Here is a 16,887-nt window from a genome sequence, read left to right as displayed (position 1 = left end):
TTTTCAAATACAATTACCCAAACTGACATTCCAGAAGAGTATAATCAAGTTTCCAGAATATTAGCTGTGTAAAGAACCCAAAGTTCAAAGATAATTTGGAGACAAAGCAAGGACCCAAACTTTCAAGGACTGCATTTTATGATGATTACATACTCCATTGTTATTATTGTTGATTAGTTGCTAAGTCATGTCCAACTCTTTGCGACCCCATGAACTGTAGCCAGTCAGGTTCCTCTGTCTATGGAATTTTCCAGGCTAGAATACTGGAGTAGGTTGCCATTTCCTTCTCCAGGGGATCTTCTTGACCCAGGGATCAAACCCGCATCTCCTGCATTGGCAGGCAGATTCTTTACCACTGAGCCAGCTGGGAAGCCATAGTACCAGCTAACTTCACTGTCTTTCCATGTATATATTTTTATAAAAGAATATTCTGTAGATTCTTAGTGAAGGTTATACACAAGTGAGTACTTTATTTATCAAGGAAACTATTGATTTTGGACTGAAAAGTTGAAGGTTGGGAGTTGTAACACTGCATGTCAGGCATAGAGAGTGAACTCTTTTGTGATTCATGCCTCTGTACTTTGTTATGACTCACTATGTTTTATAAGGAGCTATTAAATGTTCATACATAACCAAAAATCAGGTATGCTTTATACCCTGATGTGAAATAATACAAAAATTTCTAAGAAGAGCCAATTTATATTTTGAGCTGTTGTTAATACTTATTGCTGAAAGAAAAAATTGTCTCCTCCTTTACAGTTACCCACTGGCATTCATCGCTGCAAAGATTGCCCTGGGAATTCCACTTCCAGAAATCAAGAATGTTGTATCAGGGAAGACATCAGCCTGCTTTGAACCTAGCCTGGATTACATGGTTACCAAGATTCCCCGCTGGGATCTTGATCGTTTTCATGGAACTTCTAGCCGAATTGGTAGTTCTATGAAAAGTGTAGGAGAGGTAAGTCCTTAGTTAATTCCTCTAGTTCACTCTTCTCAGTTATTTTGTCAAACCCTTAATGTTTTTGAAAGTCTTAAGTTTCCTTGGTTACTGGGTTCTTGACTGGAAGATACTTCAGTTCAGTTCAATTCAGTTGCTTAGTCATGTCTGACTCTTTGAGAGCCCACAGACTGCAGCACACCAGGCTTCCCTGTCTATCACCAACTCCCTGAGCTTGCTCAAACTCATGTCCATCAAGTCGGTGATTCCAACCAACCAACCATCTCATCCTCTGTTGCTCCCTTCTCCTCCTACCCTCAGTCTTTCCCAGAATCAGAGTCTTTTCCAGGGAGTCAGTTCTTTGCATCAGGTGGCCAAAGTATTGGAGCTTCAGCTTCAGCATCAGTCTTTCCAATGAATATTCAGTGTTGATTTCCTTTAGGATTGACTGGTTTGTTCTCCTTGCTATCCAAGGGACTCTCAAGAGTCATTACCAGCACCATAGTTCAAAAGCATCAATTCTTCGGCATTCAGCTTTCTTTATGGTCCAACTCTCACATCCATACATGACTACTGGAAAACCATAGCTTTGACTACAAGGACCTTTGTTGGCAAAGTAATGTCTTTGCTTTTTAATATGCTGTCTATATTGGTCATAGCTTTTCTTCCAAGAAGCAAGTGTCTTTTAATTTCCTGGCTGCAGTCACCATCTGCAGTGATTTTGGAGCCCAAGAAAATAAAGTCTCTCACTGTTTCCATTGTTTCTCTGTCTATTTGCCATGAGGTGATGGGACTGGATGCCATAATCAGTTCAACTCAAATTAGTAAACATTTCCTGAGTTTGTCCCTTGGACTGTAAGGAGATCAAACCAGTCAATTGTAAAGGAAATCAGTCCTGAATATTCATTGGAAGGACAGATGATGAAGCTGAAGCTCCAATAATTTGGGCACCTATGTGAAGAACTGACTCATTGGAAAAGACCCTGATGCTGGGAAAGATTGAAGGCAGGAAGACAAGGGGACGACAGAGGATGAGATGGTTGGATGGCATCACTGACTCTATGGACATGAGTTTGAGCAAGCTCCAGGAGTTGGTGATGGACAGGGAAGCCTGGTGTGCTGCAGTCCATGGGGTCTCAAACAGTTTAACACAACTGAGCTACTGAACTGAACTGAACTACTACATATAAACACTGGAATGATAGAAATAGTGAGTGAGATGTAGATAATGGTGACACATTATCTCCAGCTCATAAATTCAGAATATATTAATAGACCTAAGTATAATATGAATTCAGTTCAGTTCAGTTCAGTTGCTGAGTTCACTCAAACTCACGTCCATTGAGTCGGTGATGCCATCCAGCCATCTCATCCTCTGTCGTCCCCTTCTCCTCCTGCCCCTAATCCCTCCCAGCAAACTGTGGTAAAAGTTAGAACACAGTATTTACAGGTAGGCGTTATGTGAATGCAGTTGGCTAGGGTCAGGGAAAGCCTCAATAGTTATTCCATTGAAAAACGGTGCACTCTTCACTTAATGGATATGAATTTTAATAATGTAAAGTATTGAAAAGCACAAATTTTGAATAAACATGGTTATATATTCTTTTATTGTTACATTTCCTTCTCTTTTATTGAATGTTCTCCATATACTATCATGCACTCAAAAATAATAAAAATTCATGATGAGTTACTTATAGAACTAGTTACTGATACTGAAAATTTTATAAAGTACTTTGAAAATATTTTCTTAACTTGGTAATACTATAAAGTACCTTATTTCTGCTACTCTCTCCTATGCTTAGGCTAGCAAATCTATGAATACATTGTCTAACTCTTCAAATACCACTATGCTTCACAAATTGCATATCTGAATTGGACTAACCTTTTTTTTTATCCTTTTCTTGAGACTCTTCCCTTATTTATAATTAGGTTTGGAGCAGTGTGAAAAGGTTATCTGTTTGACTTTAGTGATCTTTGAATATGCGGCTTGTCACACAACTGACATGAAGATTTACTAAATTGACATTAATGAGAATTCTGGTCTATTTGAGGCCTCATGGAAGTTTACTGAAGGCAGTGTTATGCCTGTTATTATTTTGAATTGTAGACCAAAAATGCATAGCAATCTATTATTCCATGGAAAGAATCAAAGCCAGTGTTTATCCACTGAAAATAACTGGGTAGGCTTTAAGGTTAATTTAAGTTTAGTTCTCACTTGTAACTTGTCCAGACCAAGTCAGCATGTGGTTTTCCTAATTGATTAGTGTACAACTAGCTACAAAGCTTGTGGGAAGACATGTTGAATTTGTCACGGGGAATTTAGTCTCCATCTATATTCAGAATCTGAATCGATCAGTATTTGTTATGATTCTCAAGGTTGTATTAATATTAATGCTTAGCTGTAAAGAAAGCCAACCTGTCTTGGATACTGACTGCCATTTAAAAATAGTTCTGTTTTTGTGTTAATATATGTCTTTTCTCTTCATTTACTTTTTATTCTAAAGGACATCTGCATGAAAGCAAGATCTTTTTAAGGAAGGGTCTTAATGTTCTGGCCACAGATTCTTTTTTTTTTTTGATGCTATGGTTCAGAGCAAGTACAGAAGATTTCTTTATCAGTCTCATCAAATCAAGCTAAATTCCCTAAGTGGTAAAAGAGTGACCTAATGATGTTAAAGACTCATTATATCAAAACCATGGTAAAAAGGCAAGGATGACCTATAGGTGATTCATGTTGATGTATGGCAGAAAGCAACACAACATTGGAAAGCAATTATCCTCTAATTAAAAATAAATAATTTTTAAAAAGGCGAGGAAGAAAAATAACTTAAATTTTAGTAGCACCCTTCCTTTATATATCTTGTTCCTAAGTCTTTTCTGAAAAATATTCAGTTTCTAGCTTTGTTACAAATTAAAAATATTCAAGCTATTTTTAAAAATATGAGTCTTAAACCTGCATTACAGGTCATGGCTATTGGTCGCACCTTTGAGGAGAGTTTTCAGAAGGCATTACGGATGTGCCATCCTTCTATAGATGGTTTTACTTCCCGTCTCCCAATGAACAAAGAGTGGCCATCTGACATCGATCTCAGAAGAGAGCTGGCTGACCCATCCAGCATCCGCATCTATGCCATTGCCAAGGTAGTGTGTGACAAGGGGCCCTGAGCTACCTTTTATTTTCTTTTCACAATATAGTCAGTCTGGACTTCAATGTAAAACTGAATCACCAAGTGGTCTTGAATTCAGGGATTTCTGGAAAGTTTTTCATTCTTTTTAATAGTATTAAACTGGAGATTTATTTCTATGGACTTCATCAGATCATTCCCTAATTAATTAAAAATTTTGTTTCACTTTAAGCCTGGACTTAAGGAGAACATTGCATTATTTTTTAAAGATTTTTTTAATGTGGATTATTTCTAAGTCTTTATGAATGTGTTACAATATTGCTTCTGTTTTATGTTTTGAGTTTTTTCTCTTTTTTTTGCCAAGAGGAATGTGGGATCCTAGTTCCCTGATCAGGGATCTAACCTGTACCCCCTGCATTGGAAGGTGAACTCTTAACCTCTGGGCTGCCAAGGAAGTTCCAACATTGCAGTTTTTGATCACATAGATTAAATGTTCTTCCCTTTTAGTACAGATGTTATCAATACTCTTAAATATTTGATAAGATTGACTTTTGATTTCCCATCACTCTCATTACTTGCTTATTGAAAAATGGGTAAAATTACATTTTAAAAAGAAATGCATAAAATGGTATCATTTAGTATGTGCTACCTAAGACTCCAGAATAAACTTTATTTATTTGGTGGTTCTTCTGTGTTTAAACAACAAACTCTAGAGAACTACCATGATTATAGGCTTTTCTATGTAATTATTTTATTGTTCCTAGAGAACAAAAAAGCCCCACATTTCTCTCTTCCACTCACCAGTTCCCTTTAATGTAAATGAAATGCCATCTTAATCTCCTTTCATGTTTACTATGCTTAGAGTTTTGAGGTTTCGGTTCATTTGATTTTATAAAAGGTGATTTTGGCAGCTGAGATCTGTCTGGTCAGAAATCCCTGAATTGCTTTTTGACATTTAAGGAAGCTTAGGTATTAATCCTCCAACTGTATCAAACCACACTGAAGCTGCAAAGCCCCACTGACCATTTTATGTGTGTATATGTACATGTGGAATGAGTTGATGAGAATATGAAATTTGTCATGGGAATCTGTCTCTGTAACTTGTCTTTGTGAATGTGTGTGTACTAAGTCACTTCAGTCATGTCTGACTCTTTGTGACCCAATGGGCGGTAGCCAACCAGGCTCCTCTGTCCATGGGACTCTCCAGGCAAGAATACTGGAGTAGGTTGCCATGCCCTCCAGGGGGCTCTTCCCCGGGTTGTGGGAATCTTCAAACCCATGTCTCTTGTTTCTCCTTCATTGACAGGTGAGTTCTTTACCACTAGTGCCACCTGGGAAGCCCCAGCTTGTCATTGTGGTGACAAGTGCTGTTAGTGATTTCAAACTCTGCAACTTTTATGCTCATATATAGAAGGAGGGGAGGGAATCTTTTCTTCATTACATTTAATGTATACCTGCCTCATCTTTGTGGCTTCTAAATGCAGAATATTTCATTTCCATTGAAATGCTGAAGTAGTCTGAGAGATACTAGTATTTTTTGAGTGACATTTCTCAGTGTTGAATCTCAAAGTAATAGTTAACATTCTTCCATGATGGTAGGAATGATGCTAGTGATGAGAAGTTGTTTTAGAAAGCCATTTCACTTCTTGTTCTTATTTCAGACTTCTGTTTAAAAAGCAACTTGTCACATTTATACATGTATGTATATGTGCATGTATATGTATGTGTACATATTTTTTCACCAAAGAGCAGTAAATAGATCCCCCCACTTGAGTCTAGTCATCATCCTTCTGCTATTTTGAGGTGGATGAAAAAGGGGAGTATTTCCAAGTTCCTAGTGAGGCTGTAAAACTCAAGAAAGTCTCTCATTCTTTTCTAACAGACTTATAAAGGATGAGAATTCAGGGAAAATGCGTAGAGATTCTTTCTTGTGCAGAGAATGAGCATGAAGTGCAGAGCCTGAGGTATAAATGATTCCTGCCAGCGTGCTGGGAGAAGGACCTGATTTCTGTTTGTTAGAGGTCATCATTACTGTTCATTTCCACAGCAACCAGGAACTTGGTGATTTTGACAAAGAGTGTAAGGAGTGTGGAGGGCTGAAGGGGAAACAGAATGAAGGGAGTGAGTAAATCTTCACTCGCTTTCATGATTCTTAGAAAGGGCAACTTGCTCTGAGGTCTGATTTTTGCAGCAGTCTTATTTCAGGATGACTGGATCATCACCTCTTTTGATTTGGGGAGCATACAGGGCATTATTTTAGATCTGGTGAACATTAGAGTAACCTCAAGTGTGTTTGGGGTCATTATGATCTTCATTACAGCTGTGTGACATGGCAAAGTTGCAGCGCTTGAAAGACAGGCAGGATCTGTTTGAAACTGTGCATGTGATTCTAGTTGTCCTTTCTCACAGTAAAATGACTACAGATTCTGAGTCTCCCATCAGTTGCATGATAATTACTGTGTGCAACTGTATGAAAATGTCCTTTAGTCTGTCCGTAGTGACACTGCCTTAAGGTTCTACCCCCTCACAGTGTTGATGGCCAAATAGCTAATTGTCCCTTTAATCACTTGGCAAATAAGGCAGAATTAAGTCTTTGGGAATCTGGCTGTAGTTAGAGGGAGAATTAAACAAACAAACAAAAAACAGAAATGGGTTTAGGAAAAAAAACATGTCTTTGAGTATTCACATTAGAAGTCATTTTATTTTAATCTATAGAATTATGAGTTATGTTGTTTCTCAACATGTATGATCATGGTTTCTCTGATTCTAGAAATGAGTAAATTTTTAAAAAAAATTAAGCTCTCTGAGTTGAGATATAACAGCCATTATTAGTTGCATATATTTCTTAATGGGATTTAAAACTATAGTGTGCCATTCTAAAATATGGGTTTTGAAGTATTATGTGATTATCACTTTTCATTGAGTATAAATGTGTATATAAACATTGCAAAAAATAAGAGTAGACATCTTTTGAAAGTGAAGGTTTTGGCTTTGAGAGTTTATCTCTTTTTTCAGCTATCTTTTGTACTCAGCTTAATGACCCATACTTGTAATTTTACTTTTGAGAAATTGCTAAAGTAAGCTTGAATAAAAAGCTGAGCTGCCTATCAGAAGTTATTACTACATTGTTTTGGAGTATATTAGGATATTGTAAAATGCCTGTCTTAGGACAAAAGTCATAGTAACTGATTCAAAATAATTTTTGTTTGTTTGTTTGAAGTGTCTCTGTGAGGAAATGTTTGAGAGAAATAACACCAAGCCAGATATGATTCATAAATTCTCAATGACTGGTTTGTGTGACTATGGAATGAAGTGATAAAAATTTGTTAAATATGAGAAAGGGTAATTATCCAAAATACAAGTTAAATGATCATTATATTGATTCTACATTTTCTTAGCAGTTTGGCACAACTATAGTTTCAAGAGATTCTCCTTAATGCCCAAAAGATGTAGCAGATTTAGAACATAATTGGTAACACAGTCATGTAAAAAGCCAGGATGCAGAGCCTGTTAGACGGGTTTTTCTGAGCAGACGCTGCTCTGATTAACTCAGGGCACCTCCTTTGTATCCCATTTGTAGATACAGTTGGCAGTATCTGTAGGTTTATTGGGAGAAACGTCAATGATATGATATCAGTTTCATTCTCAGCCTGTAGCCTCAGGCTCTCTGAGTAACATGGAGAGGAATGCCTGCCATGTTTTTAACCAAATAAGACATTTATGAGATATTTGCCAAAGAAAGCATCTCTTCTCCTTTTGGCAGGCCTTGGAAGACAACATGTCACTTGATGAGATTATGAAGCTCACATCCATTGACAAGTGGTTTCTGTATAAGATGCGTGACATTTTAAACATGGAAAAGACACTGAAAGGGCTCAACAGGTAAGGCCCTAGTGCTCTGATTCACTCCAGGTATCTTCTGTGCAATTTTGTCTTTCTTTCCCCCTTACATGTTTGGCCAAAATTCTGCTTCAGTGAAATAAACAGTGTCAATGTTGGAAAGACATAGCCATAGTCAGAAGAAATGGCAGCTTTTAGATGTTTACCTTTTGAAAGGCATCTATTAATAATTTTATTTCTCTTCTACCCTTTCTCTTGCCATGAAACATAGTGATGTTTTTATTAGGTCATTTGAATTTACGAAAATCTATGTACATTTATGAATTGTTGTGCTATATAATTACTAAATATGACCTTCGTGTGTCCTAAGTTGCTTCAGTCGTGTCCGACTCTTTGCCACCCTATGGACTAGCCTGCCAGGCTCCTCTGTCCATGGGATTCTCCAGGCAAGAATACTGGAGTGGGTTGCCATGCCCTCCTCCAGGGGATCTTCCAGATCCAGGGGTCAAACCCGCATCTCTTAAGTTTCCTGCATTGGCAGGTGGGTAATTTTACCACTAACGCTGCCTGGGAAGCCCTTCAAACATGACCTAGATTTAAATTTTATTAATAATAATGAAACTATTTCTGCTTTCTATACATTTTCCAAATGCTGAAATCTGTTTTTCTCTTTTAACATCAACCTACTCATTTCTGTGTCTAGAGTGAGCAAGCATATTCCTCTTGCATTCTACTGATATTTTTAATCTTAGGACATCCAGTTAATCATACAAATAAGCCACACTCAAATTTTTGTTAATAGACTTTTACCTCTCAGTAATTTGCATTTTTATCTCCTTCATGACCAATTATTTGAAAATTTTTATTTCATGTTCAGAATATTCTGATAATGTCAGTGCTTTAAAATCTACATTTTTCTATTTTCTGAGAATGTTTGTAGAGGCTACCCAGGCATATGAGTCACAATAGATTTTAAACTTGGATCTGTGATAATAGGAGCATGTATTACCAATTTAAGAAAGACAGTGTAATTCTCTTTAGCTTGTCTCCTTTAAGAAGGCTTTGAAATACACTACTATTGGAAAAAAAAAATCTCACCTACAAGCCTAGGCGTATGTTTAGAGAGGGAAAATTTTTGTTTGCAGAAATTATTCTCAAATGATTTTAGGAAATGTAAAAGAATTAATCACTTAAAATGTTGAAGACAGAGAAAGCTCTCAAAGCCTAATTTTCTCAATTATTTAGAAACTGCAATATATAATTGGGTTACTGGGTTTACCTAAAAAATACACAAACTGGGCAATGAAAAAATTTTGCCTTTTTTTTTTTTTTTTGAGCAAAATGAAGTTCTTTTTCATCTATTCAACAATCACCCACAACAAATGCTTAGTTTTGAAAATGGGGGATTCCAATCTGTCAAAAATGAAACTAGCAATAGTTGCTTATAGGTCATCCTTTGTAGTGATCACATAAAATGAACAGTAGATTGAAGTTAAGAATTGAGCCTATACATTCGTCTTAGAATTTTGCTGACTTAAGGTTTGCTTTCTTGGTTTACGATGCCAGCAGAACTTCTGTGTTGAATTATAGTCTGTTCCACTGTTTTCAGTTTCAGACAACTGATTTCAAATGCCTATGAAACCATTCCAATTAAGCCACATGAGGGTGCTAGAAACATACAGTATGCCAATCGCAGCAGTGGAAGAGACCTGGGGTGAAAAACAGCAGATGTTATTGTGATTTAAATTTCCACTTGATATACATTCTGATTTTTGGACAAATTCAGTGTTTTAATTGAATAGTTTTTGTTACAACCAGAAGGTAGGTTGAAATTCTAACTAAGCAGAAATAAGTGTATATTGATAGTGAAAAAGCTGCTTGGAGGCTTATTAGAATCACTCACTGTTGTAGATCACCTACAACATTGCTCTGATTTCAACATTCTGTTGTATTTTTTGCTGTTAATTTGACATTTTAAAATAAAGTCTCCATTTTCTGGTGTAAATATAATTGTAAGTAGAGATTTTTCTATTGGTAATAATGACCTACAATAAATTTTTTAATGTAAAACTTAATAATTTAAAAGAATCTAAAACATAGTACTTAACAATTATCTCTTGTTTCAAGACCTCAACAGAAGATCCATGGTGTTGGTAAACTTAAAACTGAACTTATTATTATGTGATGGACACTTCATTGTTTATTTTTTAAAGTATCTTAGATGCACACGTAGAAGTTTGATAACGATTGTTATTTAGAGAAGTTGGATAAATAAAATAAGAATAGATAGCTACTGAAGCTACCTGTCTCAATCATTCTGTGTTACATTGAGATCTGAAGTTGGAAGGATATTGTAGCTGATGGAGGGTGAGTGTAGGACTTGGAGGTTTTTTTGTTTGTTTGTTTGTTTGTTTTCCCCCTATTTTGATTATCTTCATGATTACCCTGGATTATGACATCTTCCAGTATTTTTTTTTTAGCCTCTAAATATCCAAGGAAGCTTGGTCATTGAGGCAGATACTACTCAAATAGTGATAGTTCTCTAATAACATTTGTTATTATTCGTCTCAGTTAAGTATTGCCAGTTTGGAGGAAAGTCAAGGTCAGCTGCTTCATTTTTATCTGTGGTTCACTTTGTTTCAAAATCTCAACTGCTTCCATGTTGGAAAGGCTGATGTTAGATGTAGGCCCAGGAAGTAGCTATTTATTTGGTCTGATTTGGGCCAACTCCCAAATTCTCTTACCTGATCATATCCCTGGTACCTGTGTGCCCAGGTCCCTCAGCAACTTTCTTCTAAGTTCCTGGGAAAATAGGTAATGGGAATCTTAATTAGGAGAAAAGGAGAAACTTAAAGAGAGGATAAAGTATAGAATTATAGGCATTTGTTAAATTTCAGCTGGTTCCTGCCTTGTGCATTGGAAGGAGTATATTCTATAGAACCAGTCAGATGGGTGCAGTCTTACCCACTGTGGAATCACGGGCATGTCACTTCCCTCAATTCTCCAACCTCTTCCTGCTAATGTCTGCTTTATAGTTTTGTTTTGGAGCTTAAATAATATAAACACAAAGGATCCCTTGCACAAGATGAGTGTCCAGGAAAGTTTTCTCTATGCCCCCTGAAAATGAAAATGTTACTTGTTATACTGAAGAGTATTTTGTGATTTTAGATATATGCTCATTTTCAGAGTCATAATTTGCATTTGTATATATATTTTATAATGTATCATTTCTTAACTTTATGATGCATTGTCACTTATTTTAATACCAAATGTATTCTTATAAGGAAGCAATGATAGCTAGTGGTACAAATGCCATTCTTATCAAAAGATCAATAATACTCGATTATACTAATGAACAAATATTCCCAATCATGCTAAAGTTTTTCTAAATGCAATAAACACATTCACTAGCAGAAGATGAGACTAGCACTTAGATTGACAGCAGCCTATTACTTGTATTTATACATAGTCACCTGAAATGAAGCTCAGAATTTTAATTCCAAATGGAATACCCATGTATTAGGTATATATGTGGATGCCCACAGATTAGAGTAGAGAAAAAAATAAAAAACAACAACACAGTGATTGTAGCAAGGTTAGCACTATGGAAATAACTGATATGTTTTATGTGTCTGTTACAAAGTAGAAATTACAGTTTTCTTATTTTCTTAAAGAGTGGAGATTAACCTGTATCATGTTGAGGATGAAGTATGAAATCCTAGTCTTATTCAATGATAAGCCAAGTTAGGTGTTAGAATAATGAACTCAGTACCCCAGGTCTGAGTGCTTGCTTTCATCAGAACTCAGTTTGCTGTCTTCAGTGTATGAGCATAGCAATGGCAATGGTCTGGAAACTTCCAGAGCAAATATCCATTCTTCCCAACTTTGGTGTTAATCATTATTCAGACAGCTTCAGCAAAAAAAAAAAAAAAGAAGAAAAAAAAATTCTCTTCTATACTTCAGTTCACTGACTTTCTCTTTTTCTTTTTAAATTGTTTGCTGCTGCCCAAGGGTGTGCTAGGAAAGTTGACTGTCTTAGGCGTTCCCCAAATTTATAAGCCGGTGTAGTGGCATGAATCTACCTAGAATGATAACATATTTCACAGTGGATTTCTTTAGTTTTGAAGAGTTTCTCTTAATGTGATGAGTTGTGTCATGAAGGATTCCAATGCATATTACACTTATGTACTGGGATTTATATGTTTGATCTATTAACTTCACGTTACCGGATCACTTAGCAAGAAGTTTAAGAAAAACTAAGCTCGTCAGAATTTTCTGTGTAACTGCAACATTTACAAAACCTTTCTTCAATGGCCTTCACTATCAAGCTATACAGACTTTAGTATATCTGTTTTTCTTATACTCATCTTACCAACACTGACTCTTTCACATATAATGTGAAAGTGAAAGTTGCTCAGTCGTGTCTGACTCTTTGCAACCACATGGACTATACAGTTCATGGAATTCTCCAGGCCAGAATATTGGAGTGGGTAGCCATTCCCTTCTACAGGGGATCTTCCCAACCCAGGAATCAAACCCTGGTCTCCCACATTGCAGGCAGATTCTTTACCAGCTGAGCCACAAAGGAAGCCCAAGAAGATATATTGCTCCTCCCATATAGCATTTTCACTAGAATAAAAATATGTTTATTTTGATCTATTAAAGATTACAAAAGTCTCACCTGAAATTCTCTCCTCCATTGGTTCATAGGCAGATTCAGTTTTAGTTGTTCAAATAAAACTGGATTGGAGGACAGAATGACCGGTACTGTAAGTCAAACTGATAAATATGTCAAATGTCTTTATCATTAGATTCTCTTGACATAGCTGGCTCTCTAAAGTAACAAAAGAATGGATTTAGAACTTTATTAATATAGAAACCTGAATTTTGATTCAAACACATTCCAAGTTTAAGATATTGGGTTGGTCAAAAAGTTCCTATGGTTTTAAGTAAAAGTTAAAGACAGTTTTCATTTTCACCAAGAACCTTATTGAACAACGTATTCACTTAACAAACAAACTTTGACCAAACCAATAATATGTGTGTAAGTTTGTGTGTATACATATACACATTTATGTATACATTAGGGGTTTAATAGCAAATATTCTAGGTTCTGGAGTTCAATTCTATCATTTATTAGCATGGGATATCAAGAGCCTCAGTTTAATATTTATGAAATTGGGATGATTATTGACCTTCTTAGGTTGTGGTAAGGATTAACTGTAATTAGAACAGTGCCTGATATATAGTCAATGAATTCAGTGATTAATATTAGGTTGGGAACACACACACACACACACACACACACACACACATTTAGGTTTGTAAAAATGTAGAAAGGTAGATTATATAACATCTGGAGGAAACAGATTACATGTAGTAGATACTTCCAATTCAGTAACAGTATTTGATAAAGGGATGATAATCCCATATCACAGATCTAGCATCATCATAGAACTAATACATTTGATAAAGGTTTCAACAATATTAATAATTAATAGCTAAGCACAGGTACAAAATATCACTTTCACTATAAATAAGAAAGTTAACTGTAGGAAAGCTTCTTTGTCAGCAAGAACTATTTTAAGACACTACACTCCAAACCTTTTTATTTATAATTCCAGGTTGAATTAACAATTTTAGATTGAAAGATAATCATGGTTGTCTCTCATGATTAAAAATCCCAATCTGAACAGACAAGAAAAAAATGTGAATGTGCTAATTACCAGTTTTGAACATCTGCTTATAATTCTTTTTAATTTTTTTATTTCCTTATTTTAATTTTTAGGTTCTTTTGTTATTTCTGACTGACATGTCTAGCTCAAGAATTTTCTTATACCCTTCTAAATTGTATAATTTTGCTTTTTTACTGGCTAAAACTAGATTGAATTAAGTTTTGAGTCCTTCTTTCAGTTATTAGCTTAAAGAAGGCAGCTAGCCATTGCTTGTGTTGTACCTTGGTAAGTCGCCAAATGGAAAGTTTCCACCATTTCTGATGACTGTTCTTTTGCATTTCATTCAAATTGGGCAGTTTTCCCAGTATGGTCCATTTTGCTGTTTTGTTTTTTTTTTCCCTCACAATGCTGCTATATATGTTAGTAACATAATGCTTGACTGTTTAAAAGGACTCTGCTTTCATCCACTTTAGATGTTCAAAAGTAGAGGGCGTGACCATTGTGATACAGTTTATACCATATATAATATATAATACATTATACCATATATTGAGGAAGGCAATGGCACCCACTCCAGTACTTCTGCCTGGAAAATCCCATGGATGGAGGAGCCTGGTAGGCTGCAGTCCATGGGGTCGCTCAGAGTTGGACAGGACTGAGTGGCTTCACTTTCACTTTTCACTTTCATGCATTGGAGAAGGAAATGGCAACCCACTCCAGTGTTCTTGCCTGGAGAATCCTGGGGACGGCGGAGCCTGGTGGGCTGCCGTCTATGGGGTCACACAGAGTCAGACACGACTGAAGCGACTTAGTAGCAGCAGCAGCATGAGGCTAAGATTTAGATTTATTTCTAAAATAATTGTTTTTTAATGTTTATTGGAGTATAGTTGATTTACTTTATTTTTTATTTTTTTATTTTTGTTGATATACCCTTTTATTTATTTATTTTTTTTGCTTTTGTCTTTTTTTTTTTTAATTTTTTATAACTTTAAAAATCATGTGTTCCCCATCCTGAACCCTCCTCCCTCCTCCCTCTCCACACCATCCCTCTGGGTTATCCCAGTGCACCAGCCCCAAGCATCCAGCATCGTGCATTGAACCTGGATTGGCATCTCGTTTCATACATGACGTTTCACATGTTTCAATGCCATTCTCCCAAATCTTCCCACCCTCTCCCTCTCCCACAGAGTCCATAAGACTGTTCTATACATCCGTGTCTCTTTTGCTGTCTCGTATACAGGGTTATCGTTACCATCTTTCATTAATTGTTGATATAAGCTTAATTTACTTTGAATTAATGTGCAAATTGTTTAGATTTTGCCCACTATTCATGTGTTGGTTAATTATTAATTCTGATAATATTAATATCTCGTCCCTCTACACTGCCCACTTATTGCTGTACTCAGTGTAGTAAAAAAGAGGAAAGTGTGCTTTTGAAGGACACTAATTTTCATCTGAGCATCTCAGTGTTCAGTGTGATAAACTACATCCATTGATGGGTGCTGAAAAGTCATAGGTGTGCCTATAGCTTAGGAAAACAATCTAGGGCAAGCCTGGTGAGTTCCACTTGGGCATTCAAGTGCTAAATTGAGCTCAGTAAAGTTGGCCATTTCCCTGCAGCCGCAAACTTCTGGCAGATGTAATAATTCAAGTATCACCTTAGCTGGAACACTCCCTTTGAATGTCCTCTTCTACATGTGTTAGTTTCTATTGACTTTTTATGTAACTTGCTCAGGAGGCATGGCAAAACCAGACAAGAACGTTTTTTGCTTGTGTTTAATTGAAGTTTTCAAGGGAGAAGTGTTACCTAAAAGTTATTAAAACTTAGGCACAACTACTATGTACAAAATAGTAACTAATGAGGACCTACTGTTTAGCTCAGGGAACTCTACTCAGTGATCTGTGGTGACCTAAATAGGGAGGAAATCTAAAAAAGAGTGGGTATATGTCTATGTATAACTGAATCACTTTGCTATACAGCAGGAAACTAAAACAACATTGCAAAGCCACTATACTCTAATAAAATGTTTTTAAAAAACTTAAGCATAAGACAGAGAAGGGTCAGTACATTCTAAAGATAATTTTTACTTTCTGGTAGAAAAAATAGCATTAAGCAAATATCTTTAAAGTGTATTAAATATAGAAGTGACTTAGAGAAGGAAATATATATTTCATTATGTATAACATATAATACATGTTATATTTTTATGATCCTCTATTATGATTTATGGGGCTTCCCTGGTGGCTCAGTGGTAAAGAATCCACCTGTCAATGTAGGAGATGCAGATTTGATCTCTGGGTTGGGAAGATCCCCTGGAGAAGGAAATGGCAGTCCATTCCAGTATTCTTGCCTGGGAAATCCCATGGACACAGGGACCTGGCAGGCTACAGTCCACAGGGCCACAAAGAATCGCACATAACTTAGCATACGTGCACTATTACTTTTGCTTGTGATATCATATATTGTTTTCTCCACTACAGTCTGTGGAAATTCATATATACATATATGTATATACACACTAGGTATGTGGCTCTGTATTATTTTGAATATAGAATGAGAATAGAAATTGTTGCTCACTTTAGTGGAACCCATTGATCTGATTTGCAGAAAATAGTTTGTGTCCTCTGACTTCATTATCAACTCATACAACATATCTAAGTCTCAGTTTCACTCTAGTTTTAAAAAATATATTGTTTTATTTCACTATTAATTGTGCTGCTAAGATGAATATATAATATATTATGTATAAACTAATTGACTCAAAAGCAAAATAATTTTATTAGTTACTATATATTACTAGCCAATGATTTTAATCTTGAATACCCTAAACCATTTATCTAACAAAGAATACTAAATACTGGACCTTATATAAAATAGTTATTTTTTCTCTGTAAAATAGGAACATTTCTATGGGAATTTCCATGCCTGTGAACTAATGCAAAAAAAAATACTTTTCCTTTTAAATTTGTTTTTATGTTCCACGTGTTCAGTTTGGTTCAGTCACTCAGTTGTGTCCGACTCTTTGTGACCCCATGGACTGCAGCACACCAGGCCTCCCTGTCCATCACCAACACCCAAAGTTTACTCAAACTCATGTCCATTGAGTCAGTGATGCCATCCAACCATTACATCCCCTGTTGTTCCCTTCTCCTCCTGCCTTCAATCTTTCCCAGCATCAGGGTCTTTTCAAATGAGTCAGTTCTTCGCATCAGGTGGCCAAAGTATTGTCCATGTGTTAAGATAGGATATTTCATGCAATGTCACAGATTTGACAGGCCTCTATTAATTTCAACTAATAATGTATTATAT

At 36.0% G+C, this 16,887-nt stretch overlaps 1 protein-coding gene across 1 annotated transcript in view; it reads left to right on the top strand.

Moving 5' to 3' along the window:
- The window catches only part of CPS1 (carbamoyl-phosphate synthase 1), a 145,421-nt gene that overhangs the window by 62,989 nt on the left and 65,545 nt on the right, over positions 1-16,887 (top strand). The window contains exons 19-21 of the mRNA XM_086341970.1: positions 760-958; positions 3,902-4,078; positions 7,826-7,944. Coding sequence (XP_086198096.1) covers positions 760-958; positions 3,902-4,078; positions 7,826-7,944 — 495 coding nt within the window. The remainder of the gene's footprint in view (positions 1-759; positions 959-3,901; positions 4,079-7,825; positions 7,945-16,887) is intronic.

The sequence above is a fragment of the Bos grunniens genome, chromosome 2 (genome assembly GCF_055505025.1).
Source record: "Bos grunniens cultivar Pamir isolate PY7600 chromosome 2, Bosgru_T2T1.0, whole genome shotgun sequence".
Lineage (NCBI taxonomy): Eukaryota > Metazoa > Chordata > Mammalia > Artiodactyla > Bovidae > Bos > Bos grunniens.
The sequence above is the reverse complement of the archived record's forward strand: the minus strand, read 5'-3'. Positions and strand labels throughout refer to the sequence as shown.